This window comes from Chrysemys picta, chromosome 1 (assembly GCF_011386835.1).
Source record: "Chrysemys picta bellii isolate R12L10 chromosome 1, ASM1138683v2, whole genome shotgun sequence".
In the NCBI taxonomy this organism is placed as follows: Eukaryota; Metazoa; Chordata; order Testudines; family Emydidae; genus Chrysemys; species Chrysemys picta.
Genome location: NC_088791.1, coordinates 102,044,426 through 102,061,379, shown reverse-complemented (window position 1 = coordinate 102,061,379; position 16,954 = coordinate 102,044,426). Strand labels below are relative to the sequence as shown.

Sequence of the window (16,954 nt, the reverse complement as noted above, 5' to 3'; positions counted from 1 at the left end):
TCTACATTTGATATTAAAAGAAACCATTTTTCACATAATTAAGATTTGTAGAAGGCCTATCGAAGTGCTGAATGTAAGCAAAAACAAGCATCTAGTAACTTACGAGCATCAACAAATTGATAAGGAAAGAAGATTTAAAGCACTGACAAATCAAGCAAAAAAGTTACCCATTGGGAGGAAAATCTATGAATATTTTTTAGCTGAGTTTCCTTGGCCACCTCTATGTTAGTTTCCTCTCTATAAGGATAACAAATGTTATCACCTAATAGAGTTGGAACTCATCTCAGTGGGGCAAAAAAAAAGCAGCAGGAGGTATGTTACCAGTGTTGCTAACTCATGATTTTATGAGAAATCTTGCCCTATTTGGTATTCTTCTTAAGGTCCCAGCTCCTGGAGTCAAACAAAAAAAGCCTGGATTCTCATCTAAAGCAAGTTTCTCTGGCTGCAGAAAAAACCTTGAAAACCACGAGCCAAATGCATCCGAGAGACTCAAACCCCACAGGGTGAATTTAAAGACACCCCCCGTCCCAAATCTACTGACGATCTGGAGCCTGACTCACGCGTTGTTAACGGTGGGGGCTGGTTCCCTGACAGCGCCCTGGGCACACGGGACGCGCAGCACCCGGGGTGCAGCTGGGTCTATTTGAACACAGCTGGGAAGGGGACGAAGCGTGGAGGAGACAGAAGGGCGAGGGAAGCAAGCAGCAGACATGGGGGGTGGTGGTGCAGAGAACAAGGCCACGGGCTGCAGCCCAGAGCGCCCCAGACAGGACAGATTCTACGGAGCCCCTTCTCCCCCGGCCCTGACGGGAGGTGAGGCCTAGACCCCAGCGGGCGATGACTGGCTGCACCGAGCGAGCGCCACGCACGCGCCGCCACCTACGTACATCTGCGCCTCCCTGCCGATCTCTCTCCCGCGAAGAGTTTGTACTAGCTCGTGGGCACTTCCGGCCCTAGCATCTTGTGTTTCCGGGTCAGAGGCTACCCGCTCTTTGATTGGGCAGCTGCGGGAGATTTAAATTTAAACCGCCGGCGGCGGGGCGTGTGCGAATGGGTAACTAGGCAACCAACTGCTTCTGCCTTAGCTAGGGACCGGCCGAGCTGCCCCAGCCGTGCAAGGTAACGCTCCGCTCCCTCCCGCGGGGAGAGGGAACGGGGGTGGCGGATACAATCTGGGAGCGGGGGGGGGCCTAGCCTAGGGCTCGGGACGAGGCGTGCCTGGGGCTGTGCTTGAGCTGCCCCCGGCAGGGCCAGTCCCTGCGGCTGGCTCGGGCAGAGTCTCTGCGCGGACTCTTGCTTCTCGTGCGGGCCCAGCAGCCTGGTGGCTGGCCGGGGCTAACTCGCCTAGCGGGCTGCTGTGACAGGGCGATGCCGAGCCCGGGGGCTCTCTAAAGGGAGTGGGGCCACCGGTGACTTCCCCGCCCTCCTTGGGCTGTGTCAGCTTTTAGCACCATCCTAACTCTGTCCCCCCTCTCCCCCCGCTGGGTTGCCAATTAATTAGCCGCAGTAGGCTCGTGCCTGGGGTGCCTAAAAGTTGAAAATGGGTTAAAAGTTTCAATTTTTATGGACAACAGGAAGGTGTAGCCGTGTCTGGAATACTGTGGGCAGGACTGGTCACACTGTCTCAAAAAGGATATTGTGGCATTAGAGGAGGGTTCAGGGAAGGGTGATGAGAATGATTAAGGGCCTGAAAACATACTCCTGAAGATAGATTGAAAGGATTGGGGTTGCCTACGTTAGGAGATGAGTAAGAGGGGACATGATAAAAGCATATAAAAATGAATGGTATAGGGCGCTTCTGTGTTCCCTGTCCTGTAATACAAGAAAAGGAGGACATTCAATGAAATTAAAAGGTGGCAAATTAAAAACTGAAAAAAGAAATAGTTTTCACACAATGCATAGTTAGATGGAAGAACACATTGCCACGGGAAGTCAACGAGGCCAAGAATTTTGCAAGCTTCAGAAAGAGTTTGGCTAGTTATATGAATAACGAGAATAGTGGAGTTAGCATTAAACCCATGTTTCAGGGTTTAAGCTGATCGCTAGTTATTTGAGATCATGTGAGATCTAATGTGGGGTGCATTTCTGCTTATTGCAGAGTTCTTACACCTTTCTGAAGCATCTGGTGCTAGTTGCATTAGATGCTGAATTAGATATACACTCCGACCCGATATAACAGGAATTCGGATATAACACAGTAAAGCAGCGCTCTGGGGGGGGGCGCTGTGCGCTTCGGCAGGTCAAAGCAAGTTCGATATAATGCAGTTTCACCTATAATGCAGTAAGATTTTTTTTGGCTCCCAAGGACAGCGTTCTATCAGGGTAGAGGTGTACTTAATCAGACCTGAAGTCTGGCACTTCCTATGATGATTTTGTACAGGCAGAACTGGAGGTGGTGATGGATGATGCAAGTGCCTTGTTACCAGAAGTACTTCCTTTCTGGGGGATGGAAGAAGAAAGGGAGTACAGCTTAGCCTGCCACAATGAGTGGTTACCCTTAGAGCAGAGGTTTTCAAACTGTGGGGCACCTCCCACCCCAGGTGGTGCAGAAGAACATTTGGGGAGGGGGGGACGAGCAGTAATGCCAGGTGGCTCAGGCTTCAGCCCAGCCTGATGGGGCTTGAGGAGGGAGTGTGCCACTCCACCCCGACTCACTTCTTTTTGTCTTTTTGCACGTTGAGGGTGCAAACAAAAATTTTAACTCAAAGGGGTGGCTCAGCTCAAAAAGTTTGAAAACCACTGCCGTAGTCTTTTTGCATAAACTGTGTATTCTAATTTCTTTATGGGGAGGGAGCACCATGTTGAGACAAGTCAGAGGAATAAGTCACAGCAATTGCATAGGGTTAAGTAGAATGGAGAGAGATTGGGGACAAGGCACCCCACATTTATCAAAGTGTTACTTAGAAAATGGTGGTTTTAACACTGCATTTATATTTATGGACTTAATTCACTTTCTCTCTGTTCCACTTTAGGAGTATGGCTACCTTTCAGCAAAAGATCTTAAATATGATCAAGTGTTTTAGAAGACAATGGTGCTTATTTTCAAACTCAGAAAGGACTACTGTTTGTGGTGCAGACTGCATGATGATGGTTTTACAGCTATCAATGGCTGAAGTCAATAAACAGGTTAGTGCTCTGCCAATGGAAGCTGCTGGGTGATCAGTACTTATGAAAATCAGACTGCTATATTTAGGCATTAATAAGATTTAGGAGCCTTAACTTTAGGCACACATTTTAAAATATTGGACTTAATTTTCTGACTTTTGTATGCCTAATTTCTCAACTTCAATATTACAATAATATTTCTGAGGTTTGCTTTTTTGTGTGACTTCTCAATTTCTCCCTTTTCCTTCAATGTTCTTTCTGGCCACTAGGGGGTAGATTCACAAAGGAGCTAGGTGTGGCAACGCTCAGCATCACCACAACTGAACATTCAGGTACCTAGAAAATCACTGGGATTCACACAGTTTGAGTTTGGTGCCACTGTACAATGAATGTGGGGAGATAGAGGCAACTCAGAATGGAATTCACAAAAGCCAGGATGCTAGGTGGCTCATTGCCTGAGGTGCCAAGCTGAGCGATGTGTGTTAAGCCCTGCTCTTCTCTTGGAGATAGGCACCTATCTCTGCTTGGGATTCTCAGGGGCAAACTCTTTCTTGATGTTAGGTGCCTGTGACACTGCACCCCATATTCTTTATAGAGATATTATGACATCATTCATTTTATGCAAGATAAGTAATGTGAGATATCATTGGAAAGATTATGATTTACTGAATGTGATTACTCTATTTGTGTTCATGTATCGTTTTTGTATCTGAAGTTAGGAATATTGACTATACCAGGGGTAGTCAACCTATGGCACGCGTGACAAAGGTGGCACGCAAGCTGTTTTTTCAGTGGCACTCACACTGCCTGGGTCCTGGCCACCAGTCCGGGGGGCTCTGCATTTTAATTTAATTTTTAAATGAAGCTTCTTAAACGTTTTAAAAACCTTATTTACTTTACATACAACAATAGTTTAGTTAGTCTATAGACTTATAGAAAGAGACCTTCTAAAAACATTAAAATTATTACTGGCATGTGAAACCTTAAATTAGAGTGAATAAATGAAGACTCCGCACACCGCTTCTGAAAGGTTGCCGACCCCTGGACTATATATTTGTATTACAAGTGTGTTTACACTTGGAGAATGCCCATTAGGCAAAAGGCTCTCTGTTTAGATGGATGGCTGGGAAGGGCCCATTCAGTTATTGAGCCATTAGGAAAAAACAATAAGTCTTAGAAGAAGCTTATCTCCCACCAGGGTGGGGGTGGAGGAGCCTTCCTGAGGATGCTACAAACAGCCGCTGACTCATAGCTGCTGTGACACTACAGGGACATGTGACCAGGTCACCTGGTGCTGGACTCCATCTTGGGATATCAGAGTTTTTCCACTGACTGGCATGGGAACCAAGCTTTGAAACAAAGGGTTCCCACCATATGCAAAGGCTATTTAAGGCAGGGGAGTGACATCATGGTTCTTCACTGACTCCCCACCCAAAGAGCCTGTTGGAAACACCTGAGGAACAAAGACTGAACTGGGGGAAGTACTGGACCCAGGCTAAAGGGATTTTTAGCCTGTGAATAGAACACCTGGGGATTCCAAGATGTAAGCCACTGCAGCTTGCCCCTTAAGAATCTGCAGCCTGCTTGTATCCTCACTTAGGGCAAGTATTTGCTATTCATATCCGATGTACTACATAGATTAAGCTTAGTTTGCGTGTTTTGTTTATTTGCTAGGTAACCTGCTTGCTATCCATTATAAATCACTTAAAATCTATCCTTTTGTAGTTAATAAACTTATTTTATATTTTAATCCAAACCAGTGTGCGTTTGATTAAGGTGTCTGGGGAAAATCTCAGCTTGGTTACCACAAGTGTGCCTAGTCCTCTTCACATTGAGGGAGAGGCGGACTGGGTATTAAACCCATATAGTGGCCAGATTTGACCAGGGCAGGATGGTACAACAGGTCTGTCGCCTCTTACGCGCATTTAACATGCATGATTTCAGCTTTATGCGGTCGGCAAAAACAAAACAAAAAGAGAAAAATAACAGTTTTAATACTGTACCTGTAGTGCGGGCGATTCCGCCCGCCATTACACTCAATGTAATTTTGACTATACACGTTTTTTGCTTTACGTGCTGGCTGCCGAACGTAACCCCAGCGTAAGATGCGACAGATCTGTACTCTGGGGTCCTAAGCTGGGAGTTAGAGAGTCTGCATGTAGCTGCAGCTGGGTGTGTCCCTGCCTGTTTGAATTCTGGTGAAAGTGCAAGCTTGGAGGGCTTTGCAACTTGTCACAGCAGCACCGTGTGAGAGGGAGCCCAGGCAGGTGGGGCAGGGGGCTCAGTGGTACACCAGTTCCAGGTGGCACCCCAGGAACCTGTCACAGTGCCTATGCTGTTTTAGCAAGAATCTGGAGTGGGGAGGAAAGAAGGAGCAGGTGGACCTCCCTCATAACTTTTAGCCCATGGTTAGGGGGCTCACCTGGGATATGGGAGACCCCCCTGTTCACATCCCCCTCCTCTGTGGATTAATAATGAAAGAATCATTGGGGTTTGGGGGGGGGGGGGAAGAGGAAGAATAAACAACAAACACATAAGCATAAATGACTCTGTAGCTGAGTAGTTAGAGCACTCACTTAGGAGGTGGGAGACCCAGGATCCAGTCCCCCTGCTCTAATGACTTTTAAAAATTATTTTTCCAAACTGGAACAACTGCAACAGGGAAGACGGAGGGAGCCCCACATCAGAATATCCGGTAGCAACCCAATGGTTAGGGCACTTCACCTCAGAGGTGGCTGATCCCTGTTCATAACCCTTATCCCCTTCAGGCCGGAGTGGGGGGCGGGGGTGGACTTGACCTGGGATATGGGAGGGCCCCTACTTGAATACTTAATTGCTGGTCTAAAAGTTTATAAGGGAAGTCCTCTTCCTCCTTTCTCCGCACCAACCCAACCCCACGCTTTGTGTGGATTCACCTTTAAGGGCCTAAACTGATTGGTGAGTTCTGAATACACTTCCTGGATTGGGCCCCACAGGAGTGTTAGGTGGAGGAACATCTACCTGTCTTCCCCTAGTTCATGTACTGGGGCATGCCTATATTACAAAATTAAGTTGACTTAAGTTAGGTCGATCTATAGCCACTGTAGTAATTAAATCGGCTCTTTGTGCCCACATTATGCTTCGTCTGGTGGTGGTGTGCACCTCACCAGGAGTGCTTGCACCAATTTAAGGGGGCATCGTGGGGGCACTGACAGCTGGAGCCCTGCTGCCCAGGGGTAGCGGGATTCGGGTTGTCAAAGGCAGCAACAGGCGATTTAAGCAACGTAGTGTCTACAGACACTGACCCTACTACATCAACCTAAGCGCTACACCTATCACAGAGGTGGAGTTTTTAGGTCGGTGTAGTGGGCAACTTACAACAGTGGGAGCAACGTGATAGTGTAGATGCTTACAGAGTTAGGTTGACATAAGCTGTCTTGTGTCAACCTAACTCTGTAGTGTAGATCAGGCCTTACTCTGCAGCTTATGCGTCAGGATTCTAAAAGAGAGGCTGTGGTGCACATGCACCAGTTAGCTGTCTTTTTGTACCTTATGCACTGGGAGAAGACTGAGTGGTTTTTCTTGTCCTCTACTTCTGTTCCTCTTCCATCACTTCTCCTAATGAAGCCCCAGATTTGGACCTCACTGGAGAGGTCAGAACTTTGTTACTGCTGTGGCCAGGATTGTACCCTGAATGATGGTGTACTGGCTTAGCCCACATAGGTCACTCTGACCAGGGTGTGTCACTGCTACAGCAGTCTCCTCACTGAAGGGTGTCTGTTGGCTGAGGTGAATGACCAGTCCATCCACTATTGTCTCTTTTTGATTATTTTTTACTGCCTAGTTAAAAGATGTTAGTGGGGGTGATCTGGTGTGCCCTAACTCATGCAAAGGAAGTAAATCCTGTTGCATTATACTCACTTCAGAGCTACTGTGTAAGCTCAATCCCCATTAAGGAACTTGGAGAGCTGTACTTTGTCTTGTTTGGGGTTTCATCTTTTTTTCTTTTAAATATCTCCATGAGGGCCAAAACAAAAAGTGTGATCCCACAACATGTAGTTAATTAGATGTTTGTATTTTATTGGTACATAACTTAATTACTTAGAATGGTATGAAATATTCTGAACACTAATAAATAAAAAAAGCAGTGTTTTAATGAAGCTCAAAGATCATGCATTGTGACAGTTTGGGGAACATGTCTGTGTCTATATATGAATTCCTCTGTTTTATAGCATTTAATTATAACCTTCAGAGTGGATTTAACTTCCATTTTTGTAGCAGAAAACAGGCGATGTCTGGGAAACTGAACCATGGCCATCAACAAGTCCTCAACATTGATTAGCTCTACCCCAGAGTTAGAGGCAGATCTCTTGACTTCTAACAACTCTTTGCAAGCAATCCCATACAAGGTTGCAGGAAGAAAAATCCCAGCAGAAGGACAGGACCAAAGAAAAATTGTTGCTATTTCTAAAAATGATAGCTCCCCTTGCTTGAAGGGCATATGTCATTGCCAGAACCAGAATTCTCAGCAGAAAGAATGGTGGCAGGAGGGACCTGCTCCCCCCACCCCCCTTAAGGACTTGAACCAAACCCAGAGACTCACAATAGGGGTGAAAAGTCTCAGGGGGACAGTATTCAGAAGCTTTGTTTTGCGTAGCTCTAACTCTTGTGCTTTCTGGGTAAAGTGCAAGTAAGTGTGTGTGTGTGTGTGTGTGTTTGCAAAGCCTCAAAGGAACGTGTGTTCCTTGCTTTAATGTCATGTGGTCCCCAAAAAGTTAAACTATAATCCAGGGTGCCTGTGGGGCTAGACTGAGAGAATGCATAAACTACTGGGTTGGCTTGGGAAGTTCAGGATGGGTCTGAGGGTAGATAGAAGTTGGGATTTTGCAGTCTTCGTGCCAAGGAGGGGTGCCGGGCAGTGAATCAGCATCTCAGTGGTATGCCTGAGAGGCGCAAGTTAAACACAACTTGGCAGCTGCTGCTCAGACAGTTATCTTGAAACTCTGGGGGATCCAAAGGTTGGGTCCAATACAGCAGAATGGTGACCATCTACTAGGAGGACTCAGCCAGGGAGAGGGCTGTAACATGCATCTCTTTCCATCCTTAAACAACTTTTACAATAATAGCCGTTGCCTGGCTAACTAGATAGCCCTAGAAAGAACCTGCAGTACTTGTGAAGTCTCTTTATAAAAAAACCCCTCTAAAATCTGAATAATTAAGATTTAATCCTAGAATGAGCAAAGACTCTAATAAAAGTCCAAAGAGTGTATGTGTGATATAACATACTAGTAAAAAGTGCAACTGAAGTACTTTTAAAATGTGTAAACCTTGCTTTCCTTGTTTTATGCTTGTGAAATACAATCTTCCTGATGTCTATCACAGAATGAAGGCACTGAACTTTTTGAACTTCCTTCAGATATTAGCCAGCTGGCATGTGCTCCTAGCAAAACATTATCTGTTTTTTTTTTTTTCTTTCTTTTTAAACCACAGACTCTCTCAATCGGTTGTATGAATAATAGAATATACTGTCATGGTGGGCATCTGATCATGGAAATGAATATCTGAAGTGCATTTTTATTTGTATTTCAAATGTTTTTACAACACAAATATAAACACTGTTAATCTCTGCAAGCTCTTGATCTAGTGAGATAGTTTTGGCTAGTTATCATACTGAAGTCTTATTTTAACTAGTTACATTTGAAGGAATTTGTTTCAAAACAAAGTGAGAAAACACTTTGTCTACTGCTGTTTTTAATTGGGTAAAGGTTTCACAGTGACTAGCCTTATGAAGGAGTTTACGTGGAAAATTTGAAATAGGAATATTTTAGAAAATGTATGTATACTCTTTCATATAAAGAACAGGAGTACTTGTGGCACCTTAGAGACTAACAAATTTATTAGAGCATAAGCTTTCTTCGGATCCGAAGAAGTGGGCTGTAGCCCACGAAAGCTTATGCTCTAATAAATTTGTTAGTCTCTAAAGTGCCACAAGTACTCCTGTTCTTTTTGCGGATACAGACTAACACGGCTGCTATTCTGAAATCTTTCCTATAAGATGCCTTATTTTAATTTATAATCTGCAGAATAGCATTCATGTCAGTAGTACTGACATATCCTAATCAGTACAGCATGTTATAAGCAAAGGAAATGAAAATAACATCTATTATTAGTAGGTCAGAGGTTTAAAGCTAATGCTGGTTCGTAGCAATTGAAAATGTTAATATGATTGCCATTTAAAGGCTTAGTAACCTATGTAATATGAGTAAGACATTGTTCAAAGAAGATGGTCTAGTAGGAACTATACTGTGGGCTTGTCTACACTACAAAATTAAGTCAACTTTATCTAATTTGACCTCGAGCCCCCTGAATTAATGAAGTCGATTGTGCGTGGCCACACCCTGCTCATTGTCTCAATGTGCCTGCATTGATGCACAAAGCAGTGCATCGTGGGTAGCTTTCCCAAAGGACAACTTGCCGCAGTGTATTTTGAGAAGCTTGTGCAATGCCTCATTGGACCAAAACATTGTCGCAGGGGAGAATGGGAACATTGTGTTGGCATCCCATGATGCATTGTGCTCCCTCCCTCATATCAACAGCAAACAACCCACTGGTTTTCGCGCCTTAAAACTGCTGTGCGTACACCATAACCCCAGAAGCATGGAGCCTACTCAGTTGTGCACTCTTGTTGTGAGCATCTCAAACACCTTGCGCCTTCTCCTGCAGTATTTCCAGAGGTGAAGTAGGACCCACTGCTTGGAACATAGTGATGTCCTGCAAGCAGCCCTGCTGGAAGCCACTGAAAAAAAATAATTCACAGTTGCTGCTGGCAGTCAGAGTAGCTGCACTCTGAGCACTGTTTTTGGTCCTGTGAAACAAGCACTGACTGGTGGGACAGCATTGTTTTGCAGATATGGGATGATGAGCAGTGACCGCAGAACTTTCAAATGTGGAAGGCCACCTTCCAGGAACTTTGTGCAGAGCTTTCCCCTGCCCTGCAGTTCAGCAACACAAAAATGAGAGCTGCTCTGACAGTGGAGAAGTGAGTGGCAATCGCTATTTGGAAGCTTGCAACCCCAGACAGATACAAGTCAGTGGGGAATCAATTTGGAGTAGGTAAATCAACTGTTGGAGCTGCTGTGCACCAAGTGTGCAGGGCCATAAATCGACTTCTGCTACGAAGGGTAGTGAGTCTGGGAAACGTGCAGGACATAGTGGATGGTTTTGCCGCGAGGGGGTTCCCTAATTGTGGTTGGGGCAATATCCCCATCTTGGCACCAGACCACCTTGCCAGAGAGTACATGAACCAAAAAGGATACTTTTTTTTAATAGTGGTGCAAGCGCTGGTGGATCACAAGGGGCATTTCACCAACATCAACATAGGATGGTCAGGAAAGATGCACAACACTCGCATCTTTAGTAACTCTGGTCTGTTCAAAAAGCTGCAATCTTTCCAGACCACAAAATTAACATTGACTATGTTGAGATGCCTATAGTTATCCTGGGGGACCCAGCCTATCCCTTGCTCGTATGGCTCATGAAGCCATACACCGGCCCTCTGGACAGCAGTAAGGAAGGGTTCAACTATAGGCTCAGCAAGTGCAGAATGGTGGTTGCATGTGCCTTTGGCCATTTGAAAGGGTGCTGGAGAAGCCTACTAACAAGGTTGGACCTTAGCGAGGAGAACATCCCCATGGTTATAGTTGACTGCTGTGTGCTCCATAATATCGGAGGGGGGAGGCAGGAAAATTTTCCCCAGGGGTGGGTAGTTGAGACAATCGCATGGTTGCCATTTTTGAGTAGCCAGACACCAGGGCAATAAGTGCACAGCAAGGGGCGCTGCGTATCTGCAAGGCTTTGAAAAGCTGTTTTAATAATGAGTCACAGTAATGTGAGCTGCTTGTGTACATTGTGCTTTCCCAAATCTTCACCTGCCTTGTATTTCTGTCCCTGTAAAGCCAACCCCCTGCCCAAGCCCACTATTTATTCTTTATTCTACTCAATAAAGAACATCTATTTCTTGAATCCATTTACTTTATTTAACAAACATAAATAAAGAGGGAGAACAGAAAGAAAAGCTAACCTTGGGGAAAAAGGGGTTGTACAGTTGGAACAGGACAAACATTTTCAGATGTGTAACATAACACCACATTCTAGACCATCAAAGGTCTGTGAATGGGTGCCTTCTGTTCCTTGTACTTTCCCCCCTCCTCGAGGTAAGTGAAAGGGATAATGGACTTTTTGCCCACGCCTCGTGGAACGCTTGGGGGAGGGTGATTCTGCACCAGGCAATGCTGTCTGTCTGTCCACCAGGATCTGCAGAGGGACTCTACCCTCCTGCTTCTGTTCCTGCAATTCAACCAGATGCCTCAACATGTCTGCTTGGTCCCTCATAATCCAAAGCATCTCATCCTGCGCTGCACACTCTCACTCACTGGAAGCTTTCCTGCTTTCCATGTCCATGTCTAACTTCTTGGACAGTGAAATCCTCCACGCCTATCTCTGTGTCAGCCTTCCTGGAGGCATTCATTATCTCTGTGAATATGTCCTCCCGCGTTCTTTCTCCTTCTAATTACACTGCTTTCAGGTGTTGATGACATGCCAAAGGACACATTTCCAGCTGTCAGGGGAAAAAATAAAGGAGCCATTGTACATGAATAAAATTGTTTCCATAGCAAGGCTGTTTTAAAAAAAACAAACAAACAAAAAACCGCCATAACATAATTGGAATCCGTAACTGTTCACTATGCCGTTTTGCTGCTCGAGCCACGGTGAGTGTGCCACCTGCGGGTCATTGATGATCGTACTTTTAATTAAGTTTATGGCAGGCTTATGTTGGGAGTACAAGTAGCTAGTCAAACAATGGCCCTCCCCCATAGCACCACGGGAAGCTGTTTACGAATGGGGCGGAGGGGAACGTTTTTCACTCCCAAATTGTGGAATCTCTCATATGGGACCTCAGTCCTCTATCAGCCACTTTAAACTACTTGCCACCACATGCTGAGCACAGTAAAGGCACATTAGTGGCTGCATGTTTGGTGATCTGGAATGTGGGGGCCAGGGTGGGTCTACATGCCCTTTTTTCCCCATGTAAGAGCACCTTTAATGAGAACTTCCCCCGTTTCTCCTAGGCGACCCTATGTGATATCAGTCTCCTGAGGGTAACAGAGGTGGAAAGGAAGGAGATGCTGCAAGCGTCTGGGTATAGAGCCGGGCCTTATGCTGCTATGCTGTGTCCTGCGATGATGTCAGCAGAATTAATTCAGGAGTTGCCCGGGAAAGTGTCCTACCATGGTGAAAGAAATAAGACTGCCCTGCCCAGAAACCTTCTGCAAAGGATTGAAGAGTACCTCCATGAAAGTTTCCTAGAGATATCCATGGAGGATTCCTGGGCTATCCCAGTCCACATAAATAGTCTTTTTGGGGCCCAGGCTCAGCAGAGCTGGAATGGCCTCTTGTAAGCAGAGAACCACAGCACCTCGCTTGTTCTTCGGTGTTCTCAAGAACTACATAAAGAACAATTGATCACTGTCATTATTATAGCCCTTAACTTATTTGAAGATTTATCAGGCCCCACAGTCTTCTCTCAAGACTAAAGATTGCTATTTTTTTTTTAACTTTTCCTCTCTCGGGCAGCAACTGCCTCCTCCTGCAGTGTGGCCCACTCTCCTAGGCCAGATCAGTCCTAGGGCATTCCCCTGCTGGGGTAGCCCAAACAAAGTAAAGGCAAATTAACAAAACTTGGAGCCCATACGGGAAGGAGAGGGGAATGCTTCCCTCTTGGACTGTAGCAGGTCCTCCCTTCCCTCATGGAGAGACCTTTTGGGCAGCTCTCATGGGGAGAGATTCTGCCTTTCCCTCAGCTCACTGCTGGAGTTGCGGGTCTGCTCTCCTCCTTGGACTGCCATCAAATGAGCTGCTCCCCTGCCTTTTAACTCCTCCTTCAGTTGAAGCATTTCCTACAGGTGTGGTGGGTGTGGCTGGCTGAGCCTAGAGCAGTTCTTAACCACTGGTTGCCCATGTAGGGTGTGTATACCCTGTCACAGGTGGCTGAAATTTTCATTTTATTGCTTTTGTTGGTTTGTTTGGGTATGTGGGTGTAGTAGCCCTAGCAGCTTCACAATGAAGACTTGGAGTATTAATTACATTATAGAAAAATAAAAATAGTTTACCTTTTTGGACATCCATGCTCCTTCTCACACAGGGTACTTTGTTTCAAGTATTCTGTTAATGCATATTTTAAAGGTAGGAGTTTCCTCCAAAAACTGTCAGTGCAGATTCCTACTTCTGGAATGCACATGGCCTTCTTGCTGCAAACTTATACTACAAGCACTTAAGCACATGCTGAACTTTCTGCATGTGAATACTCCTGTTGAAGTCGATCAGACTACTCTCATAAACCGTGGCGGATTATCCAGTGGGCCAATGGGGCCCAGGCCTGGGGGGCCCTGGAAAAATTGGCACCCTGTCCCCAGCAGACATCTGCTGTGGGGCAGCAGAAGCCCCTGCTCCCCAGCAGAAGCCCCTGGCGGGGCGGGGGAAGCCCCAACACTGGGACTTCCACTGTGGCCCTGGGATTGGAGGAGTTCTTGCTTGCTGCCTCAGGACTGTGGGAGTTCACTTCTCACTGTGGCCCTGGGGCTGTGGCAGGGGAGCAAAGCTTCTTTAGTCTTGGGGCCATAGTGTGGGTGGGCAGAAAGAAGCAAATGGATTGCGGGGCTGGAGTGGGTGGTTGGGAATGTGGGTGGAATAGACTCATAGACTTTAAGGTCAGAAGGGACCATTATGATCATCTAGTCTGACCTCCCGCATGACGCAGGCCACAAAGCTGTCCCAACCCTTTCCCTTGACTCTGCTGTTGAAGTCCCCAAATCCTGTGGTTTAGAGACTTCAATAGGGGTGGGACCATGGAGGAAGGGGCAGAATGGGGTGAGGCTGGGGTGGGGCCACAGGCAGAAGGAGCAGAATGGGGTGGGACCGCAGGCATAAAGGGGTTTGGAGGGGCCCCCCACTTGCTCTGACCCAGGGCTGCAGGAAACCTTAATCCATATCTGTCCATAAATACAGTTTTGCATGTGCATAGGTCTTTAAAGATCTATAGATTTTAAAACCAGAAGGAACCATTGTTACCATCTTAAGAATTAGAATATGCAACCTATTAGTCTCTAAGACTGTTGAACTGCATAGTCAATACAGTTCAAGACCTCTAGTTACAAGTAACATTTTTTCCTTGGGTTTAATATAAATGAATCAGCATTAAAATACTTCATCGTACAGAGTGTATTAAAAGATATATGAATGTTGTTTTATTAAAGTTTTTGATATCTACACTACCAGCAAAGCATAATGCTTTTCTTTTACTTTTCTCATTTTTATATTAGCTTCATGGAGATTTCACAGTATCTTTTAGTGATGTGGTGGAAACCTGGAAATACTTGCTACATGATAAACTGGGATTGACATGTGAGAATATGGAAGCACCTGAAAATTATGCTGATATCAAAAAAGCTTATGACTCTTTCTTAAAGAGGAGTAATATGTTAGATCTAATTGATATCTGCCAGAAGTGTCATACATTAATACCTGAATCTGAAATTGAAGAGATGTCCCCTGTAAGTATGTCTCTTTATGTTTGAAATTGTGTACCAATATGGTTAACTCCAGTTCAGAAATGCAATAATATTAAGATCTATTCAGAAGCCATGAATTGTTCATACCCATTGCTTAGTTTTTCTGTGGGGAAGAAAGTTTAGTTTTGTAATTGCTAAATTGTTTTTAAAGAGTAAACTTTTGTGATTTAAACATTTCTCCCTACCCTCCTGTCTCATGGAAACCACAGTCCTTCTAAGGGTCAGGTAGTCTTTGGGGGGCAGAAAACTCACCTGACTGAAATGTAATAGGTGAGTGGCAGACACCACCAATTTGGTTGATTTAATGTACCCTCTCTACAAACATGCACATCATATACCATTTGAAAGCTTATTATGTCTACTTTAAGATGAGATATGATGTGGAGTTGTCAAGTGGTGCTGTTATCATAGGAACGGGATAAACAATGCTGCCATAAACACATTAAAAAGACCACTTTTAAATATTTGCTTTTGTTCCTGTTAATTTAATGACTCTATGTATTATTTCAAGACATAAAATTGGATTTCTTTGTGACCTCAAAGCATCACAACAACAATCTAAAGGGTATTGCAAAATCTAGTAATTGATACAGGTATCATTTAAATGTAATAGCTCTGGTGACTTCTAGTCAACCTCATTATCATCTTAGTCACCATTATCTCTGAGAGTGGATGGGTGTGACCCTAAGAGCCCCTCAATGCTCATTGCTAAAGGGTTCAATGTCACGTAACAGCTACTCCTGTCAAGCCTGACAAACTCATTACACCTAACACATTTTTGTCACAATATTTATCTATAAAGAATGTTGTGTAAGATATCAAGTGAAAGCTGGTGACATATTAGTCATTAATATTATTATGAAATGTATGCATTAATACCGTATAAGGAATTAGACACTTTTACTGTTATGCTTTAAATTCTGCAACGAGACAAAGGGAGAAACAGGTTTTCTTCCATAAAAGCGGGAGGATAGGAAGATAACTATCTCCAATAAAAATTGAGCATGGTGATGGAAGAGAGAATAGGCGGTTCATTTGCATCCTCGATACACGGGAGGAACAAATTAACATGAGGATGTGAATTCAGTATGGGAAGATACTGGAATCTGAACTCCAGGGGTTCATCCTGACTCTGGTGACACAGACAATAAACTTTGAGGATATGAGGAGAAGCAAAAAGACATTTTGGTTATCCATCACTCAGGGAACAAAGAGGTCAATGCTCTTTGCATTCATGAACAGTGGTCCTGCAGAAAGTAAAGGCGGACAGGTCGAGGGTCATCCTCCTAGCCCAGGATTGGGCCCGCCAGCAGATCAATTTCTATGCACTAATCAATTTAGATAAGTTAGTGAAAGGCAGTTTTGGTTAACTACAGTTACTTTATTTGTTCCAAACCCTAAATTTTATAAAGCATGAGAAGATAAAAGTAAAAGGCTACTAGTAATAATGAACTGAACAGATGATTGATTTGAGACCGCATCATCCATCTTTAGGGCCCAGTTTGAGTGAGATAAGTGATGGTAAGTCGTTCATGTTCTATTTTTTCTGCCATGTCTGTCAACTATAGAAATGTCACCAAATACTATTTTTTTCTTCCTAAATTTTAGTTCTTCTTCGAGTGATTGCTCATGTATATTCCACAGTAGGTAGGCGTGCTCGCCACGTGCACTGGTGCTGGAAGTTTTTCCCTTAGCAGTATCCGTACTGGGGGAGCACATACAGGTGCCACTGCAGTGGCACCTGTATATCGCGCTATAAGGGGAACTACGGGCTCCCCCCACCCTCCGTTCCTTCTTGCCGCCAGTGAAGGTAGTCGGAACTTTGTGCTTCAGCTCTGCTGCAGCCTTCTCTTCTCGACCTTAGTGGTATCGTTCGTGGATTGTTTCTTCAGTTGTTAGAGTGGGCTCGGGGCGTGCCCCAGGCTTCAAGTCATGCGACTCCTGTTGCCGTTGTATGCCTAGGAGTGAGTGTCTCCGCTGCCTGGGTGAGACTCACATTAGCGACCATTGCAAGATCTGCAGGTCATTCAAGCCAAGGACCAAGAAGGAGAGAGACATTAGACTTCGAGCTCTCCTGATGGAGTCGGCGCTGGCTGCAATGCCGGCACCCCGTTCGGACTCGGCGCCGGCCGCCGCGTCGTCGGTGCGCAGCGAGGCCCCTTCGACTAGTCCGTGCTGCTCTCTCCCCAAAAAGCAAGGGAAGGACCCGGCCTCGCAGCGGCGCTGTGACAAGGAAAAGGGAG

The 16,954-nt window shown here is 45.2% G+C and overlaps 2 protein-coding genes across 10 annotated transcripts in view; one reads left to right on the top strand and one right to left on the bottom strand.

Annotated features, from left to right (window-relative positions):
* Positions 1-989, bottom strand: part of NUP37 (nucleoporin 37) — a 42,945-nt gene extending 41,956 nt beyond the window's left edge. Inside the window, exon 1 of one of the 3 annotated variants that reach the window (XM_008171788.4) lies at positions 888-989. The gene's annotated coding sequence lies outside the window, so the exon portion shown is untranslated. Of the gene's footprint in view, positions 1-560 lie in introns of all 3 variants that reach the window. The other 2 variants (XM_065565423.1, XM_008171789.4) reach the window with 2 other exon arrangements.
* Positions 961-16,954, top strand: part of PARPBP (PARP1 binding protein) — a 95,493-nt gene continuing 79,499 nt past the window's right edge. For 6 of the 7 annotated variants that reach the window (XR_010592171.1, XM_005303694.4, XM_065565398.1 and 3 more), the window contains exons 1-3: positions 986-1,119; positions 2,973-3,126; positions 14,463-14,693. Coding sequence is in view for 6 of the 7 variants with exons in the window: in XM_005303694.4 (XP_005303751.2) it covers positions 2,977-3,126; positions 14,463-14,693 (381 nt within the window). In the remaining variant the exon portion in view is untranslated. Of the gene's footprint in view, positions 1,120-2,972; positions 3,127-14,462; positions 14,694-16,954 lie in introns of all 7 variants that reach the window. The other variant, XM_042851520.2, reaches the window with a different exon arrangement.